This window comes from Rhinoderma darwinii, chromosome 1 (genome assembly GCF_050947455.1).
Source record: "Rhinoderma darwinii isolate aRhiDar2 chromosome 1, aRhiDar2.hap1, whole genome shotgun sequence".
NCBI lineage: Eukaryota > Metazoa > Chordata > Amphibia > Anura > Rhinodermatidae > Rhinoderma > Rhinoderma darwinii.
The window spans coordinates 62,241,250-62,261,602 of NC_134687.1; the positions used below are offsets into that span (position 1 = coordinate 62,241,250).

The 20,353-nt window shown below is 41.7% G+C and overlaps 1 protein-coding gene across 3 annotated transcripts in view; it reads left to right on the forward strand.

The window, feature by feature from the left end:
* Positions 1-20,353, forward strand: part of TBC1D1 (TBC1 domain family member 1) — a 149,076-nt gene that overhangs the window by 105,234 nt on the left and 23,489 nt on the right. For all 3 annotated transcript variants that reach the window (XM_075859047.1, XM_075859066.1, XM_075859056.1), the window contains 4 exons: positions 5,177-5,362; positions 9,359-9,520; positions 9,766-9,924; positions 17,983-18,227. In XM_075859047.1, the coding sequence (XP_075715162.1) occupies positions 5,177-5,362; positions 9,359-9,520; positions 9,766-9,924; positions 17,983-18,227 (752 nt within the window). The remainder of the gene's footprint in view (positions 1-5,176; positions 5,363-9,358; positions 9,521-9,765; positions 9,925-17,982; positions 18,228-20,353) is intronic.

The following is a 20,353-nucleotide window of genomic DNA, read 5'->3' on the forward strand; positions in this document are numbered from 1 at the left end:
TGCAGCAGAATTTTTTTTTTGTACTACTCTCCAGATCTGTGCCTCCACATAAGTGCCTGTAGAGCTCAGATAGGTTTCTTTCCTCATGGCTTGGTTTTTGCTCTGATATGCATTGTCAGCTGTGAGACTTTATATAGGCAGGGGTGTGTCTTTCCAAATTATGTCCAATCGAATGAATCTTTCACAGGTGGACTCCAATCAAGGTGTAAACTTTTTTTTTTTTTAAAGATATTCAGAGAAATGGGAGGCCCCCAGAGCTAAATATCAAGTGTCATAGCAAAGGCTCTGAATACTTATGTCTGTTACTTTCCCCACACCCAAAGGAAAAGAAAAAAAGTTTTGTTTTTCAAGAACTAATGCTATGTAAAAACGTAGTTCACATGGAGTTTTTGCAGGCAAACCAAAAATCTGCCTCTGAATTCCTTCAGGAATTTTTGAGGCAAATTTTGACCTGCCTGCGCTTTATTGCACTGTTTTTTTGCCCGCGCCCATTGAAACTAATGCAAGGACTGGGGGCTAAAAACACTTGGAGTCGAGCGCAGCAGGTTTTTTCAGCCTCCCATTGATTTCAACGGGAGGTCAGAGACCGAACCGTGGCAGAAAAGGCGTTGCTGCATTTTTTTACCGTGAGCGGCTAAAAGTCGACCAGGAAACCCCCCCTGCTTCCCATTGATTATTTCGGACATTTTTTGGCGTTGATTCCGACACGTTAACAGTGTGAACAGGGCCTTAAAGTAATTGTATATGCAAAACCTGAAGCTGAAATTTATTATTTTTATTGTGTTCTTCCCAATCAGATGCACTCTACACACAGATTGGATAATCTATATGACTACACAGCTAATAGGAAAAAAAATTATTCCTTATAGATCTTCTGAGGCGGTCAAGATCTTTCTCGAACTGTGTTTGGGGTGGGGGGCATCTTCCCACCTACGACCAGTTTTATGTTGAGTTTACGCACAGATTTTGGCCTCCAATAAGTTCGAAATCTAAATTAGTGTAGTCTGTCTCACTGAAATCTCTCATCTTTTACAACATGTACTTGATAGGAGTACTTTTATATATTTAAAGAGGCTTTGTCACCAGATTATAAGTGCCCTATCTCCTTCATAATGTGATCGGCACTGTAAAGTAGATAACACTGTTTTTTTAATTTTGAAAAACGATCATTTTTGAGGCAGTTATGAGCAATTTTAGATTTATGCTAATTACTTTCTAAATTCCCATCTGGGCGTTTTTTAACTTTTCACCAAGTGGGTGTTGTAAAGAGGAGTGTATGACGCTGACCAATCAGCATCATACACTTCTCTCCATTTATACTCAGCACAGCGTGATCTAGTGATCATGCTGTGCTGTCACATACACCAACATTAACTTTATTGAAGTGTCTTGACTGAATAGACATCACCTCCAGCCAGGACACAATGTCTATTCACAATCCCGACACTTCGGTAAAGTTTGTGTGGAACTTAATCGCTGCACAGCGTGATCACGCTGTGCAGCGATTTAAGTTCCACACCAACTTTACCAAAGTGTCGGGATTGTGAATAGACATCGCGTGCTGGCTGGAGGCAATGTCTATTCACTGTCAAGACACTTCAGTAAAGTTAATGTAAGTGTTTGTGACCGCCCAGTGTGATCTAGCGAGATCATGCTGTGCTGAGTATGAATGGAGAGAAATGTATGACGCTGATTGAACAGCGTCATACACTCCTCTTTACAACGCCCACTTGGTCAAAATGTAAAAAACACCCAGTTGGGCATTAAGAAAGTAATTAGCATAAATCTAAAATTGCTCATAACTTCCTCAAAAATTATAGTTTTTCAAAATAAAAACCACTGTTATCTACATTACAGCGCGATCAGATTATGTAGGAGATAGAGCACTTATAATCTGATGACAGAGCCTCTTTAATTTTACAGTTTACTTCACTATATCGCATGGTTCATGTTAAAATCTATCTTCAACCAATAGGTACTGCATCTGTGTTTAGCTGAACTGTGTAGTTAAGATAAGCGAACCGAACAGATCCTAGAAGATCAGCGAGGAGTCTGGCTGCGCCTGTTTATATAATGTTTTCTCACTCATTGTATCTGCTCACCATGTTTGCGCTACCTCCGTTCCAGGCAGACAGCTATGATGGTGTTTGTGTAGTTTGACCTCTGAGGTATGCCTCTTTCTATCCAGTGCAGCTAGCCCCATTGTTAAATATTAACAAGTGTTGTGTTCCTCACATTGAGTAATAGTTTGTTTGTTAACCACACACCACTCGCCCGATTGCCCTTTTCTTTTTTTTCAACTGGGATTTAAAACTTCCTCATGCCTTGTTTTTTTTCTGAACATCTTTTTTTCCTTCTTGCTTTATTTAAAGAAAAAAAAAGCAAATTTATGCCCCGTGCACACAACCATAAAAAAACCTCTAATTGTGGACCGCAATACGGTCTGCAATTACGGACCCGCCCGGTTCTATTGGCCGCTGACACCTATTCGTAGTGGTACGGATAGGTGTCCATGCCGTAGAACGGTGCCGGGAATTATGGAGCATGTCCTACTTTTTCGATTTTTACGGGCCATGCTCCCATCTTTATATGGAAGCAGGGTCCGAAAATGCGGCTCGCGTCTGTTGGCAGCTGGCTGTGCTCTCAGTCGTGGACCGTGATTACGGGCACATCCATGTGCATGAGTCCTTACCATTTGCTCATCTTTGAAGGAGAGGGAAACTTGGGGAATATTGTAATGCAGTGCAAGTAATATGTCTAAAAGATCAACTAGTTATGACCATAAGCCAAACATCGGTCATTTTGGTATGAATTAAGAGATGTCCTCTACTATTTCAGTCTTCAAAGTTCCACTTGTCTTTTATAAAGTCTCCTCTATTATGAATGCTTTGAACAATATCAAAGCGTGAAAATGGGAAATATGAAGTACAAAATAAATGTGTATGTATGTGTGTATAATCAGAAAAAGAAATGGCGACAGAACACTGCGAACACTAATGCCACTTAATATAAATAAATATGCATTACTGCTAAATCTACTTACAAAAGGGAGGTGCTTAGTGCACATTTTGATCAAAAAGTGTTTGCACACCTGCCACGACAAGGCGACCTCTATAAGGCGGGGACCTAATCTCCACATACACCCAGAACTGGGACTAAGCCTACATATATATCTGGGGAGGGTAGGAACCAGCATTAAACTAATCAAAATCACCCAGGGCAGAATGGGAGGAGTGCAAGAACAAAAATGGAGGCAGTCACTAACCCCACATATATGAATCGCATAAACACAACAAAAGTTTGAACAGCACATTGTGTGTGTGTGTGCGTAAAAAATAAATATATATATATATATATATATATATATATTTATTCTCTTTGATTGGTGCTGTGTATATATGTACTGAGTTTGGTTCTGGTGCTGTATTTATATGCGCAGCTTCGTTCTGGAGTTGTATATATGTTTTGAGCTTCTCTTTGGTGCTGTATATATGTTTTGAGCTTGGTTGTTATGATGAATATAACTCCAGAACCAGGCTCAGTACATATATACAGCACCAGTACAAATACAGCTCAGTACAGAGAAAATTAGCAAATTTAGTTTAACCCCTGCCATATAAGTTTGTACGGCATAAAACCACAGCTCTCAGTATAGCCAGAACGATGGTAAGGATATGCTGGGAGTTACTGTGTCACAAAAAAGAACGATACACGCATCATCTCGCTGCAGATCATACAGTGACTACAGTACTGAGCAGTCACAGGGAGAATAAACATTTAGATTTAGTGACTCACCGGTGACTACTTCCCAGATTCTAGTCGTTCTCTTTACTTTTTCCATCTGGTGCAGAACCCTGATGCCTCCTGGCCATGACCCATTTCTGCGGAAATGGGTAAATTTGCTGATGTCTTCGGAAGCTCACTTTTCCAACATTTCTGCACCTATATACGAAGAGCAAATTCTTATGGTACCACACTCTATACCCCCAAATATAATAGTATCATACACTGTGTCCCACAATATAATAGTGCTACACACTGCCCCTGAATATAATAGTAACATACTGTGCCCCTGAATAAAATTGTGTCAAACACCGTAAAATAATGCACCACACAGTGCCTCCTTTAGATGGTGCCCCTCATAGAGTCATCTGTAGATAGTGCTCCCAGTAGAGCCCTGTATAGATAGTTCTCCCCATAGAGCCCTCTGTAGGTAGTAGCGTTCCCTGCAGACAGGGCCCCTTGTAGCGTTCCCTGTAGATAGTGCCCCCTGTGGCATTCACTGTAGCATTCCCTGTATAATACCCCCTGTAGCGTTCCCTGTATGGCGCTCCCTGTGGATAGCCCCCCCCTGTGGCGCTCCCTGTGGATAGCCCCCCCCCCTGTGGCGCTCCCTGTGGATAGGCCCCCCCCCTGTGGCGTTCTCGGTGGATGGGGCCCCCTGTGGCTGTCCCGGTGGATAAGGGCCCCTGTATAGGGGACGTGGATACAATTGAGTGCAGGGAACCGGACCGGTTCCGGCTTCCCTGTTCTGTGAACCGGCTGTCATTTTAACAACCGGTTCGGGCAAACTGGCCGGATCCCATCCCGACTGTATCTAAATATCCTGGCTAAGGCATAGTGGCTTGTGGGCATGTGCCCCAGTAGCTACCCTAGCTACGCCTCTGGCCTTATGTATAAACATCAGTTTAAACCAACACCTTTAATTTTTTCAATTTAGATTTGAAATCTGTAAGTAGGGAATTGTGTTTAACAATCTTAAAGGATCACTTTTTAAGAAACTAGTAACATGTCAATAGTTCTCTTTTAAGACTTTCTTTGAAACTATTGGCATGTCGGTGACATGTCAGAAGTTTATGACCACGGAGACACCCACCGATCGCTAAAGTTGAACAGCAGAAGCACTCGGGTGATCGGTGTACGTGCTCTATAGAATGTCTGAGTCTGTACACCGCTCGCTCAGCTTTCCGAAGAAAACCGATCAAAAACAAAGCAGCACAGCACTCTCAAGAGCGCTTCTGACGCTTAATTTTAGCGTTCGGTGAGGGTCTCCGTGCTCGAACCCTCATCGATCAAAACGTCTGACATGTCCAAAAGTGTGGTTTTTTTTTTTTTTTAAATTTAGTTACAATTTTTAAGTACGCGGATCAAGATTTGATGATTATTATTTTCACAGACCGTTCAGAAGTGGGTGATGTTTCCCCGAGATCTCCCCTACAGCCTGTATGCGAAGATGGTCCATTTGGTATTGTAGGAGTAGTAGGACATCGCACTCCAGAAGAACTGAGGGAGCTTTGGAAAAAAGCCATTCTACAACAGATTTTACTTCTCAGGATGGAAAAGGAAAACCAAAAATTACAAGGTAAATCGTTGGGCATACAGCAGTAAACACTTTCTTTCTCTGATTTAATTTTGACTACCCGAAGTCTGTATCTTGCCTTTAAATTTTTGTCTACTTCTACCGGAATGGTCCATAAGTCAGAATTGCTGATCGGACTTTTATTCATTTTGTGTGTGTGTGTGTGTGTGTGTGTGTGTGTGTGTATAAGTGCAGTAAAGGGATTAGAATTTTTCACTGATGTTACATATGACATGATGATCATAGCGATTATTCTCCTTCCTTAAACGCTTCCAGTGGGCGCTTATTATGAAAAGTCACGTTGGTAATATTCTCCTCTTTTAAACCTTAAGTCACAGCCGCACTATTATAATACAGAGTTGTGTACTTAATTGATTAAACCAGGCAGTGGCATAACTATAGGGGTTGCAGCGGTCCAACGGCCCCCCCCCCCCCGCACCACCTCAATGAAAAGTTACTATAGTAACTGGGGCCTATGTAATAAACTACATGGGCCCCTGTTACTATAGTAACTGACAGCACTTACATTCTGCTTTCCGGAGTGCAGCGGTGGTCATGACGTCACAGCGCTGTGTGCAATGCATGACGTGTCAACGCTATGCACTGCGCACAACATCCCGACCCTGGATGGAGTCGCGACCTCCGCTGAGGCCGAAGAGTAAGTAAGAGTGTAAGTTTAATACCCCTGTCTATTGGAGCTGATGGGTCGGGGTCTGACTCCAGGGACCCCCGCCCATCAGCTGCTTTGAAGGGGGTGCAGCGCCCGTACGAGCGCTACTTCCCCTTCATTCTGGTCACTTTCTCACACTGAATCGCCGACACGAACATGTCAGCGATTCAGTGTGAGGAGAATGAAGGGGAAGAAGCGCTCGTACGGGCGCTGCACCCCCTTCAAAGCAGCTGATGGGCGGGGGTCCCTGGAGTCGGACCCCGACCCATCAGCTCCAGTAGACAGGGGTATTAAACTTACCCTCTTACTTAAGTAGCACCTTTCCTGGGTCCAGCGCTGGAGCCGCAATGTCAGCGAGCTAAGCCCTATATCTAATCCTATGATGGGTGATACTGTCAGCTGAGCCACTGTATCTAAGCCCATCCATAGCTATAGGGTCGCAGTGCTATAGATATGCTGTTATACATACATACCTCCACCCCCAAAAAGTAAGTATGTATGTGTTGGGGCTGTTTTCGCTTGCGTTTCAAGACCTTTGTGACGCCCTTAGTTCTAGTGCTGCATGGTTGGGTCACTTAGGAGACCGAGCGATGCAGTTTTTTGCCCCCCCCCCCCCCCACACACCTTTTTAAAAACCATAATTTTATTTTTTTCCTTTTTGATATAGCCTTAAGAGGGCTTGTTTTTTTGCCTCTGACTGTACAATTCCATAAGCGTGTAAGAGCAGCCGTGAAGTGCACTTCACTTCACTACTGCTTACATGCTTCCAGAATCGTAAGCTTGATGAAGGGCCTAAATTACCCGAAACATTACTGCTATATATAAATAATTGAATTCACAATTGGTTTGAAGTAAAGGGGCCTATATAATAAAATTACTTGAAGCGTTCTTCCCTTTTTTTTTTTTTTCTTAAGCCATCTGGACTGGGGAGTTGAAATTGAGAAAAGTGGAAGCAAGGCTGTGTTCACATCAGCGTTGCCTTTACGTTGAGGGGTTCCGTCTGAGCTTTCCTTCTGGTTAACCCCTCAATGGAAAGGCAAACGGAAACCTTAGCTTCCGTTTGCATCACCATTGATCTCAATGGTGACGGAAACTTTGCTAAAGGTTTCCGTTTGTCACCATTGTGACAGGGTTCCATTGTTTTTGACGGAATCCATAGCGCAGTAGACTGTTCACATCAGCGTCACCTTTCCGTTGAGGGGTTAACCCGACGAAAACCTCCGACTGAATCCCTCAACGTAAAGGCAACGCTGATGTGAACAGGCCCTAAGACGTTGTGCAGAAAGTAGTTAATTCACATTATCACTATTACTATAGAACATCTGATGTGTCCAGTTTGACCGATGTTAAAGAGTAACACTACTTTTTAAAAAGCTTTTGATATTTCATAGAGACATAGTGCTGAGACCCCCACTGTCACCAAAGTAAAGGTACAGGAGTCCTCAGCTGAGCACCCTGCATCTTCGGCTGTGACCGGCACCCCTTGTTAGGCTGAAGATTACTCCTAGACATTCTATGTGAGCAGTCTGTGGGCGAGTAAGAAGTGCTGACCACAGCCGAAGATGCAAAGCGATTCTGCACCTTTATTTAATAGACTGGGGTTTCAGCACCCAGACCCCCACCGATCAAAACTTCTGATATGTCCCTATGAACATATCAAAAGCTTTTGAAAAGTGCAATTACTCTTTTAGGCTTAAAGGGAACCTGTCACCAGCATTTCACCTATTGAACGTTACTTATCCCTCACTGGCTACTGCTATAAAAAGTTAATTGCCGTTATCCCCTCTCCTAAACTCCTCCTCCAACTGTAAATAACGGCCTGCAAACATTTTGCGCCTTTTATCATAATAATCCGGTGTCCCTTTGTGCGCCCACACCAGAAGAGTAGATCAATGCACAAGCACGGGATTGTGTGTGCTGGGGGAAGGCGAGGAGCTGTCAATCAAAAGTAAGGAGACGGGGTAAACTCAAACACTTGAGAATTGAAGATTTTACTCTTTTCAAACGAAGGTTTGACTCTTTTCAAACGAAGGTTTGACTCTTTTATGCTCATTAGCATACGGTGTGGGAGCACTAAAAAGCTGAATACTAAAGCTACAGAGCCAACTAAGAAGACAATTATAGGTTATATAGAAATGATTTTTCACCCACTACCACCAGGTACTGCTGGTTTAATAGGTGAAATGCTGGTCACAGGTTCCCTCTAAAGGTGTGTCTAGTTTAGAAAACATTTAAATCAATTACCTTAATTAGAAAGTTAAGAAGGGGAGGGATTCACTATTCTGGACCCTCCTCTATTAGCCAGAGCGGGGAGTGGCTATAAAGAGCATCTCTCACTTCGGCGAACAAGTTTCCTCCGTCTATCGGTATATAGCACAAACAGCCAATGAAAAGTAGATAAATATAGGAACTTTTAGATCTATTCTACACTTTACGTCATTTTAGTGTCCCAGAGAACCTCTTTATACAACATCATATGGTGTTAATGAATAAATTGCTATTTTTCTTTTTGTCATTGAGTTCTTGCATAGCATGCGAACATGTTTTTTTTTTTTTACAAAACTTACAGCATTTGATAGTACAATGGATTAGCATGGGCAAATGTTATTATGCCACGACTGGAAACATGTTGAGGAGCCCTTCTGCCCTGCATTAACTTCGCCAAAAGGCTTTGAAATGTTAGGCAACATTGTCTATTAGTTCTGCTAACTTTTGTTATATCCGGTCTGTACTGCCTGGGAGGGTACTAGAGAAGAAGCTGCACAGGTCAAGTGCTGCCTCCTAGTGTTAATGTATTTAAAGTGGGAGCACTCTATCCAAAATGGTGGATTAGAATTTAAATGTGCATATTTTATTTTTTTATTCACAGTTGAGGCTGTGTTCACATCTGCGTCGGGACTCTCTTCATGGGTTCCATGAACCTATGAACGGAATACCAACTGAAACCATAGGTTTCCGTTTGCATCACCATTGATTTCAATGGTGACCGATCTGGTGCAAATGTTCTGTTTGTCATCGTTTTGTAAGGGTTCCGTTTCGACAGAATAAATAGCGTAGTCGACTGCATTATTCAGTCAAAACGTCAGAACCCTTACACAACGGTGACAAACAGAAACCATTTGCACCAGATCCATCACCTTTGAAATCAATGGTTTCCGTTTGTTTCAGTTTGGATTACGCTCATGGGTTCTCCCGATGGAAAGGTCCGACGGAACCTGTGAATGGAGTACTGACGCAGATGTGAACGAAGCACTAGAACTGTAAATTCATTTGACAGCCTTTAAATTCACAAATGTAATTTTTGTTTTGCGTTTCATGTTTTTATCAAGCATCAGAAAATGATTTGCAAAATAAGCGTCTGAAGCTGGACTATGAAGAAATCACTCCATGTCTTAAAGACGTGACACTGGTGTGGGAAAAAATGATGAACACCCCTGGAAGAGCAAAAATTAAGACTGATATGGAAAAGATTCATGCTGCTGTCGGGCAAGGTAAACGGGTGACATGCCTACTAAACTTTAGAAACGCACCAAATATTTGTACTAAGAAAAATGCATTGTGTGCAAAACTTCAGATTCTTATCGACTACCAGGAAACATCTGGCCTCAGCGTTTTTAGCAACAAGAAATGGCCACCAAAATGTGTCACTAATACTACAACCGCTATATACACAATGTAGATGAAGGGAGATTATTTTCATAATCTTTAGCTAACATAAGCACTTATATATTATTAGGTGTCCCTCGCCATCATCGAGGAGAAATCTGGAAGTTTTTAACAGAACAGTATCAGCTGAGACATCAGATGCCCAGCAGAAGTCCTATAAAAGATGTTCCCTATAAAGAGCTACTGAAACAGCTAACCACCCAACAACATGCAATTCTTATTGATCTGGGTACGTTTTTCGTTATTTATTTAAAAAAAATAATAATAATAATTTTAATATTTGTTAATCTGTTCACATATGTGTTGTAGGTCTCTGTCAGGGGGTCCTGTCCTAGTTCCTGTCACTTTTGAGGGCAAGAATAGCGATGCATACTGCGCTATTCCTGCTTTCGAAATTGTGGAAACCTCAATGGACCCCGTTGACTTCACTGACTGTTTTTGAATCTGTTGCATATCGCATCTGCAACAGTCATGGCTGCCATTGTAAATGGTGGACATGGCCTGAAGCCAATAATTGAGGCTTTAAAAGTAAACTGTTACCTGGGACAGACTCCCATTGAAATCCATAAGGGGCGATTTGGGCCGTTTTTTTGGCACAGATTCCAAAGCGGTTTCAGTGTCAAAATCCGCTCCAAAAAACTGTGTGTGAACTGACCCGAATACCAAAATAATGTCGTGTAAGCGCCTTAGCGCTCAATCACAACTTTTCTTCCCTTACCCCAATAGGGAAATGGAAGTCACTTTCACTTTGTTCCAGCTACAACACATTTGTTCTAGCACCCGTTTCAGTCATTGGTTTTATAATGTGCGTAACATTCACCTCAAGTAAACAGACCATAGGATAAGTCTTCTCTCCCCTTTTTTTTTTTTTTTCTTTTATTATCTATCTTTCTTTTATCAGTATCTGACTTCACAAGAGTGTTTTACCGCAAGGTACATGATGTTTCTGTATGCAGGATTTCTTTACCGTTTGGAACAACTTACCATCTGCGCTTCGGTCTGCCCATATACTACTTTGTTTGTTTTTATTTAAGATTTTTGCTACAATGTGGAAAAAAATTAAGAAATAAATTTCCACATAACCGATAGGATTAAGGTTGTAATAATGTTTATACCGAGGTTCCACATGATAAAAAAAATCTATACTTTTTAGAAGTGCTCTCATGAAAGCTTGTGGTGTGATGTTATTTCAAGCCTTGGAAACCAGAAAATACAAGATGATTTTCACCACCCGGGAGAGTTACCAGTCCCTGCATTTTTGCTGCTTTCACAGAATTCACGTGACCACTGATATTAATGTAGAATATTATATTATGGATTCAAATAAAATGATGAATTTGCAGTACAATATTCTGCATTCCTTTCAGTACTTGGGACATGTCATGTTTTTGATCTGAGGCTTTGTTAGAGTGAGAGGAAATGTAATCTTATATTGTAACGGCATTACTGTTGCAGCATTCCTGAAACTCAAGGGTGGGGTGATGTTTACCAAGAGGGCTGCTGTAAGCAACGCTTCATTTACCTTTACAAGAACCCTTCCCTGTTCTGTGCTAAGCGATTGATGGCAGAATGCATTAAAGGGAAGGTGTCATGATTTTTTTTTTTTTATTATATTGCTTTTAATAAAATGTAAACAAATGTTATTTATTAAGTCACTTTCTAATTTTTACTGTGTTCTTACTTTTACTTCTCTATGGGGGCTGCCATTTTTTTTTCATCTCTGTATGTCGATTAACGACACATACAGAGATGCTATATGGCACATACAACCCTATAGAGAATGCGAACGGGAGCCGTTCCATTCACTGCAGCGTACGCCGTCTGTATGGGAACGGCGCGTGCGCCGCTCCCACACAGACCAAAACGAAGCTCGTTCGCAGAGCTAAATCCGGCGCCTTTTTCATATGGACCGGAAGCCGCTGCCAGACAGTAAGATGACTACTTCCGGCCGCGGCTTCCGACCATATGTTCAGGCGCAAGTAATAGGAACGTAGACCGGCGGCAGGTAATTTATGTTTGTGTATGTGATGTGTGTATTATGTGCGTGTATGTTCGTGTTATACTGTCTGCTGAGCCCTGTATCTAATCCTCCTACACTGTGCAGTCGTTCAGAAAATGGCGGCACACATTGTAGGAGGTTTGAAGATTCAAACCCCTCCTTCTCCTGGCACTAGCCAGAAGAAGGAAGGGGGGGATTGTGTGAGGACACTAGAGGAGAGTGTGTCCACCCCAAACTTGCAGCATAAATCAATGAGGTTGCTTTACCACAGTGACCATGCTGCAATTTTGGGAACTGCTCCCTCTAGTGCCCAGCACATGGAAATGTTATAAATTAGAATCTAATTTATAATATTTCCTAACTTGCGAAAAAATTAAAACAATGTGTCATCACTCAAATACTAATTGTTTAACTGAAAAAAATAAAATAAATTCTAGCGACACATTCCCTTTAAAGAACAAGCTTTCCTATAATGCCAGTGCTATACATTCTGCTACATTGACTGTCTATAATAGTTTCTGCCCCCTCCACTCCTGTATCCAAGTGTCCTCTTGTTCTTGGGAAGTGTTAAGTCCGTAATGATTTCACTTAGAGAAGCTAGTCCCAGCATGCTTAATTCCAGATAATCATTCACGCATAGATCAGGACACCCAGCCCTCAGTTTTTGTCCCATACCTCCACCTCTAAGAAAAAATAAAAAATAAAAAAAAAATGCGGCTCAATATTTCCATCATGTGCTTGTAGCACACAACAAGACTTTACTAGTAGATGGTGTTTGAGACATTTAATTACAAGAGATTGGTTAAGATCTGTAGTGTATACAATAGCGGAACCAAAAATGTTCGTTTTCTAGAACTACAGCTGGTCATAGGCATAAAATACCATAGATGAATACAATTCATCTGGAAAGTCTTTAGACCCTTAATTTTTTAACATTTTATGTTGAGGCTTTCTTGTAAAATAAAAAAATCACGTTTTACCTCATCATTCTGTACTCCATACCCCATAATGACAGTGAAAACAGAATGGTATTAATCTTTACTAATTCATGGAAAAGGAAAAACTAAAATCTTGCATTGACATAAGTTTTACTCTGTACTTAGTTGAAGCACCTTTGGCAGCGATAACAGTCTCCAGTCTTCTTGGGTATGATGCCACAAGGTTTGCACACCTGGTTTTGGGGATTTTCTGCCATTCTTCTCTGCAGATCCTCTCAAGCTCTGTCAGGTTGGATGGCGACCGTCAGTGGACGGCCATTTTCAGGTCTCTCCAGAGATGTTCTATTGGGTCCAAATCAGGGCTCTGGCTGGGTCACTCAAGGACATTCACAGAGTTGTCCCTAAGCCACTCCTGTGTTTTCTTGGCTGTGTGCTTAGGGTCATTGTCTTGTTGGAAGGTGAACCTTGGGACCAGTCTGAGGTCCAGAGCACTCTGGATCAGGTTTTCATTAAAAATATCTCTGTACTTTGATAGATTCATCTTTCCCTCAACCCTGACCAGTCTCCCTGTCCAAACTGCTGGAAAAACACCCGCTGCATGATTCTTCCACCACCATTCTTCATTGTAGGGATGGTATTGGGCAGGTGATGGGCAGTGACTGGTTTCCTCTAGACATGGTGCTTAGAATTGTGGCCAAAAAGTTCAATTTTGGTTTCATCAGACCACAGAATCTTGTTTCTCACAGTCTGAGAGTCAGGTACTTTTTTGCAAACTCCATGCGGGCTTTCATGTGTCTTGCTGAGGAGAGGCTTCTTTCTCCAGATTGATGGAGTTCTGCATTGATGGTTGACCACCTGGAAGTTCCTCCCATCTGTACACAGGATCTTTGGAGCTCAGGCAGAGTGACAATTAGGTTCTTGGTCACCTCCGCTGTGAGACCTTATATAGACAGGGCTGTGTCTTTCCAAATCCTGTCCAATCAAATGAATTTACCACAGGTGGACTCAAATCAAGGTGTAGAAACATTGGAAAGAGGATCTAGAGAAACGGGAGGCCCCACGAGGTACATTTCAAGTGACATAGCAAAGGGCCTGAATACTTGTGCCCATTCAAAATTTGAGTTTTTCATTTTTAATACATTTTCAAAAATTTGTAATTCTGTTTTCACTTTGTCATTATGGGGTATTGAGTATGGAATGATGGGGGGGGGGAATTGTTTTTGGTTTTTTTTTTTAGCACAGGACCTCAACATAACAAAATGTGAAAAAAAAGAAAGCATCTGAAGATTTTCCGAATGCCTTGTATAACTTGGCTGAGCATGCAAGTAATTTCAAAAGAGTGGGGGGGGGGGGGGGGGGGGATGACGACAATTCACTAGAAAATTGAATGTCTATGGCCAACTCAAGGAGGACCGGTCATGAGTTATTTTTATGTGTTTGTGTGTTTGTGTGTGTGGTTTTTTTTTTATTTTTTTAAACCACATACCCCCCTTTTTATTCTTACAGTGATGCAGCAGACCCACTCTGATTAGACCGCGTCACAGTGATGCAGGAGCTTTTAACCTTTTTCCCGCTGCACCCAGTTTTGGCCTTTTTATAACATCATTAAAAAAAACAAAAAATTTTTTTTTTTTTTTCATCCACCGCCTTCTGAGAGCTATAACTTATTTTTTTTAACCATTGACCGCCGTATGAAGGCTTACTTTTTGCAGGACTAGTCTTGTTTTGGAATGGCGCCTTATTGGGGTACATATAACTTTGTCATTTTATGCGTTTTAAATTAACCACATTCACCATGTGGCATAAAATAACATGTTCCCTTTTATTCTATGGTTGGTATGATTACAGCAATACCAAATATGTATAGTTTTGTAATGTTTTTTACCACTTTTGTACTTTAAAAGCATATTTAATGGGGGAAAAAAAATTGTTTTACTGACTCGGCACTTCAAGAGCCATATTTTATTATGTGTAAACCTCCTTTAAAATAATTACAATCGTAAACACCTGAAAAAATTGTTAAGATACCACATGTATTTTTTAATACTATGGTAAAAATGGTTTCACACGGTGATTTGTCCGACACAGACGCCTAATGAAATCCCTTATATTGGAATGCTGATCCTTTTTCTCGATTTTGGTCAATAACCTGTATAAACCGTGCCCAGAGGGACTCTGAGTGGGGCTTGTATAGTCCTATGTTTGTACAGACAGTCTTTTGGTGATGTGAAGAAACAATCCTACCATATTATTGTGGCTTCAAATGAGGCCCTTGACTCTGAATGTGCAGGTCTGGGTTAATGTCTTGGGTTAATGCCCTTATTTGCAGTAACGAGTTGCTACGCTATACAGTAGGGTGACTGCCCATGTGCGACCACCTCCTGCACCTCCCTGCATTTAAGGGGCACTGACTACTCTTTCTGGAGATTGCTTGGTGGATGATTGACTGACTGCTAGAAATCCTCTCCCCCCTCAACACTTATGGCTGTTTTATCTTGGAGGATCTGGGATGCTGGGCAGTGCAGGTCGGGAAAGGTGTAGCTGTTGGGAAAGTAAAACGAATATGCAGCAATTAAAACAACGTAGTGATGTCTAACATTCAAACGTCTTTTGTGTAATTAACGGTTTTGTCACTTCTGCATCAAGTGACTGTAAACCTTAGTGATGGAACGACAGCGAGTCCCCAGACATTTTATGATACTGACATCACCGATATACTTTGCGAATCCTCATGAAATTGCCTTTAAGGCCAGGTTCACACGACCTATTTTCAGGCGTAAACGAGGCGTATTATGCCTTGATTTATGCCTGAAAATACGGCTCCAATACGTCGGCAATCATCTGCCCATTCATTTGAATGGGTTTGCTGATGTACTGTGCCGACGACCTGTCATTTACGCGTCGTCGTTTGAGAGCTGTCAAACGACGACGCGTAAAATTACTGCCTTGTCAAAGAAGTGCAGGACACTTTGAAACGTAATTTGAGCCGTTCTTCATTGAATTCAATGAAGAACAGCTCAAGATTATGGGCGTCCATTACGCCTCGCAAAATGCAAGGAGGAGCTTTTACGTCTGAAACGACGCAGCTGTTTTCCCCTGAAAACAGTGTCATTTCAGACGTAAAAGCCAGTTATCGTGTGAAAATACCCTAAGAAAGGTCAAGATTGTTAAAAAAAAACAAAAAAAAAAACACCTGTTGGCTTGAAAACATTTGCCCAATAAGGAAAAATCACCCCCTTAGCTGAACACTGGACAGATATTTAAGGATCACTGTTCTGCTGCAGATTTTCTTTAACATGTGCCCAGACTGTACACCGTTCGTTAATGGGGACATATGGCATCCAAAGTGGTATATGACCATAAAAATGTCTGATGTGCAATCCATGCAGCTACAAAGCAACAGTAATGACAATTTTTTTTGCATTGCAAGCCCACTCCTTAACAGAGGCGTCCATCACCCGTAGGCTATAATGGTATCTGTTTAACGCATACGTCGTGATCCATTAAACGGATACCATTATAAACTATGGGTGACGGATGCCACTGTTCATCCATCACCGCATAAGTTTAATCTTTACATCGGGAAATTTTCCCAGTTTTATATGTTGAATGCAGGCAAAAAACGTGATGTGAATGGGACCTTCTTAGAAAGCAAATTCAGGATTCAGCATCTGATGTCTTCATAGTAGCGTTCTGAGCTATACACCTATAATCTGCTTCGATTTTTTTATTTTGGTTTCCTGATGTGTTCATAATAAATTGCCTGTATGTGTGTTGTTTTTTTTATTTTTATTATTATTCGTCCAGAAAAATTCAGGTTGGCAAGCCCGACTATCAAAATAATAAAAAAGTAGTAACGGGTACATTATTTATATAATGTTTTTAATTTTTATCAGTGGCTCTGACTGGGCCTTGGTTTCACTGGGAGCATTGGGAGCTTAGCCTGGGTTCACACAGTTTTTTGCAGGCGGAAAATCGGCCTCAAAATTCCGTTTGGAAGTTTGAGGCAGATTTTCCTCTCCCTGCACGCCGATTTTCGCTGCGTTTTTTGCCCGCGGCCATTTAGCATAGAACGCAGCGAAATGCGCTTTCTCTGCCTGCCATTGATGTCAGAGGCGTGAACGCCCAAAGATAGGGCATGTCCCTTATTTCTCCCGCGAGCCGGTTTTACCGCTTGCGGGAGAAAACCACCTCCGCCTCCCATTGAAATCAATGGGAGGCATTTTCGGCCGGTTTTTGACGGCGTGGTTTCCGCGTAAAAAAAACTAGTCAAAAAACTCTGTGTGAACCCAGCCTACTGTACATATTTGTTTGACTTGAGACAATATTTGTCAGTGACTCTGGTCACCAAAGGGTGCTTCTCTGCAATCTTCTACTGGTTTGTATATTTAATTTTGGCACTTTACGCAGACCATAGTCAATGATCTGTGTAAGGGTATGTTCACATGCAAAATCAAAAACGGCTAAAAATGACGGAGCTGTTTTCAATGGAAAACTGCCTCTGTTATTCATCCGTTTTTGGAGCTGTTTTTCCGTTGACACAATGAAAATCCGCTCCAAAAAACGGCTCAAGAAGTGACCTGCTCATTCTTTTTACGAATCGCTGTTTTTCCCATTGAATTCAACGGGTATACGTTTTGTAGGCGTTTAGCTAGCATTTTTCTGGGTGTATTTCGAGGCATTTGCACCCCAAAATACTCCTGAAAACTCTGCGTGTGCACATATCCTTAAGGTACTTTCACACCGGCTTATTTTGGCCGATGCAACGAGCGCCGATCAACGAGTCGGCTCGTTGATCGGCACTCGTTTGCTCCTTTCACAAGGAGCTAGTATGGGGACGAGCACTCATTACTCTGATCACTCGTCCCCATACATTTCGATTATGTCGGCAGCACGTCTCCCTGTACACACAGGGAGACGTGCTGCTGACACCTATGATATTTTACACATTTAAAACGATATGATCAGCTGATGAATGAGTGTTTGCTTGTTCATCTGCTGATCGTTGCCCTTTTTACACAGGGCAATTATCGGCAACTAATTAATTGCCCTGTGTAAAAGGGCCTTTAATATACCTTTTTAATTTGGCTGGGTGTAAAGATAGTGTGGAGTTTGTTTATAATTTCTTTATCTTCGTGAACCGTATGAAATCGTTCACTTTCATTATCTCCGTACATAATTCACAGGGGCCAAAGGCAAGTTGATTTTATGCTATTTACCTAGTAATTGGTGCTGAAAGTTTACTGAAGAAGATAAAGCCGCTTTAAAAGATTCTTGTTTTTGTTTGACCTACCCTGATAGCAAGGTTCAAGTAAACGTATTTGAATTGCAAACCTCAATTGTTTTATAGGACGCACCTTCCCAACACACCCATACTTTTCGGCCCAGCTGGGAGCAGGACAGCTGTCGCTCTACAATATCTTAAAGGCGTATTCCTTGCTCGATCCAGAAGTGGGTTACTGTCAAGGGCTCAGCTTTGTCGCTGGAGTTCTGCTGCTACACATGAGCGAAGAGGATTCTTTTAAGTTGCTGAAGTTTCTTATGTATGACGTGGGCTTAAGGAAACAGTACCGGCCTGATATGGTCACCTTACAGGTATTAAGGTCAAATACAAGTCCTTAAAATGCACTGTAATCTGATATTTTTTTTGGCTAGTCAATGGAAACATATCACCTAGACACTGTTTAAAATGAAGACTTCATGGCAAAGGACTGTTACTGGCCATATGTGTGACAGATTGAATGTGAGACGTTAGCTGTGATATTCGCGATGAATGATGAGAAATAAAAATAATATAAACCGAAAGCAAACGTGTGCCTATTTGTCAGTCTACAGTGGCTTCTTAAAGAGGATCTGTCACTAGCTTAGTAATGCCCTATCTCCTAGCAAATCTAATAGGTGCTGTCCCTTTATCATGCTAGTGAAAATTGTGTCCCAAAACGTTTATTTTAAAAGTTATGAGCTTTTTTTCTAAATATGTAAATGAGCCTTCATTAGACCACTGATTGGACGGGGTCCTACAGAAGACATTACACCGCCCAGAGTGAAAAGAAAGTCACCTCCTATTTGGCTATTAGAGACACATTAGCATATTTTAAAAAAATGCTCATAACGTTGCAAATCGTTTTAAAAAAAAAATCACACTATAGTTATCAGCAGCATAGCGCCTATTAGATTAGTTAGGCGATCGATAGGGAATTAATAAGCTGGTGACCGTGTCTTTAAGGCTTCTTTGACAAACTGTTTTCTTTTAACCCCTTCCCCCTGCTTGCATTCTGGGCCCTAATGACCAAGCCATTTTTTAAGTTTTTCCATTGTCACATTCGAAGAGCTATAACTATTTTATTGTTCCGCCGATGCAGTTGTATGAGGGCTTGTTTTTTGCTGGACAACTTGTAGTTTTTATTGGTACCATTTGAGAGTAGATGCGACTTTTTGATCACTTTTTATCAAATTTTTTTTTAAGTCCGGATTAACAGAAAACAGCAATTTTTCCATTGTTTTTTTATTTTATTTTTTACAGCGTTCACCGTGCGGGTTAAATAATGTAACTGCTTTATAGTCTGGGTCGTTACGGATGCGGCGATACCAAATATGCGTAACCTTTTTGCTTTACTGTGTTTTTTTTAATAAAGCCGTTTGTAAGGGGAAAAGTGGGTTTTTCATTTTATATTTTTTTCACATTTTTTTTAATTAACTTTATTCAACTTTTTTTTTTTTTTTTACCTGTCCTACTAGGGGACCTTCATATTCGATCATCCGATCGCATTTTTAATATATTGTAATACTTTTGCATTCCAGTGTATTACTGCCTGTCCGTTTAAAACGGATAGGCATCTGCTAGGTCATGCCTCCGGTATGGCCTAGCAGGCATTAATTACAGGCAGACCTGGGGGCCTTTTATTAGGCCCCCGGCTGCAATCGCAGACACAGACACTCGGCGATCTTATCGCCGGGTGTCGATGGGATGAGAGGGAGCTCCCTTTCTCTCTCCAAAACCACTCAGATGCGGTGCACGCTATTGTGCACCGCATCTGAGGGGTTAAACGGGTGAGATCGATACGAATATCGATCTCACCCGGCAGAGCAGGGACGCCCCCAGCCCTCAGCTGCCTCTAGCAGCTGAGAGCAGGGAGATTTCACGTCTCCCTGCTCTGTTTACTTTATTCTAATGCAGCGCCGTGGAATAGCGGCGCTGTAGAATAAAGCCCATTAATGACCGCCGTGAAAAGGCTAATCGGCGGTCATTAAGGGGTTAATCTGGCAAATAAACAAGGGCCCTGCACATCTTGGCATTCTCCATTTTTCGATTGGTGTCCGAGGGGAGTGGGGCTTAGCTAAAGGGGAATGATTTCAATTGCACACCAACCGGAGATAAATCTGCCTAAGCCCGGCCTCCTCGGCCCAAACTCCATGTTCTCATAATGTAAGCTCATGAGTGAGGAAGGGGAGATAAAATGAATAACTTCAAGAAGGTATCAGAGGAAACCATGAAATATGTTCATTTTCTTTCCTCCGAGTTTTCCAAATCATTTGAACATAGGCACCACTTCATCATTATTGTGCCCCACACTTCACATTTCCATTTAGTGTAGCATTCTGGGCAAATCCCTTTTATCCTATATCCACAGGATTGGTGATATTTTTCTGATCACTGGGGTGCCCCACTGATCGTGAGAATGAGGGTCCTGATATAACCCCCCCCCTCCCCGTTTCTCCTC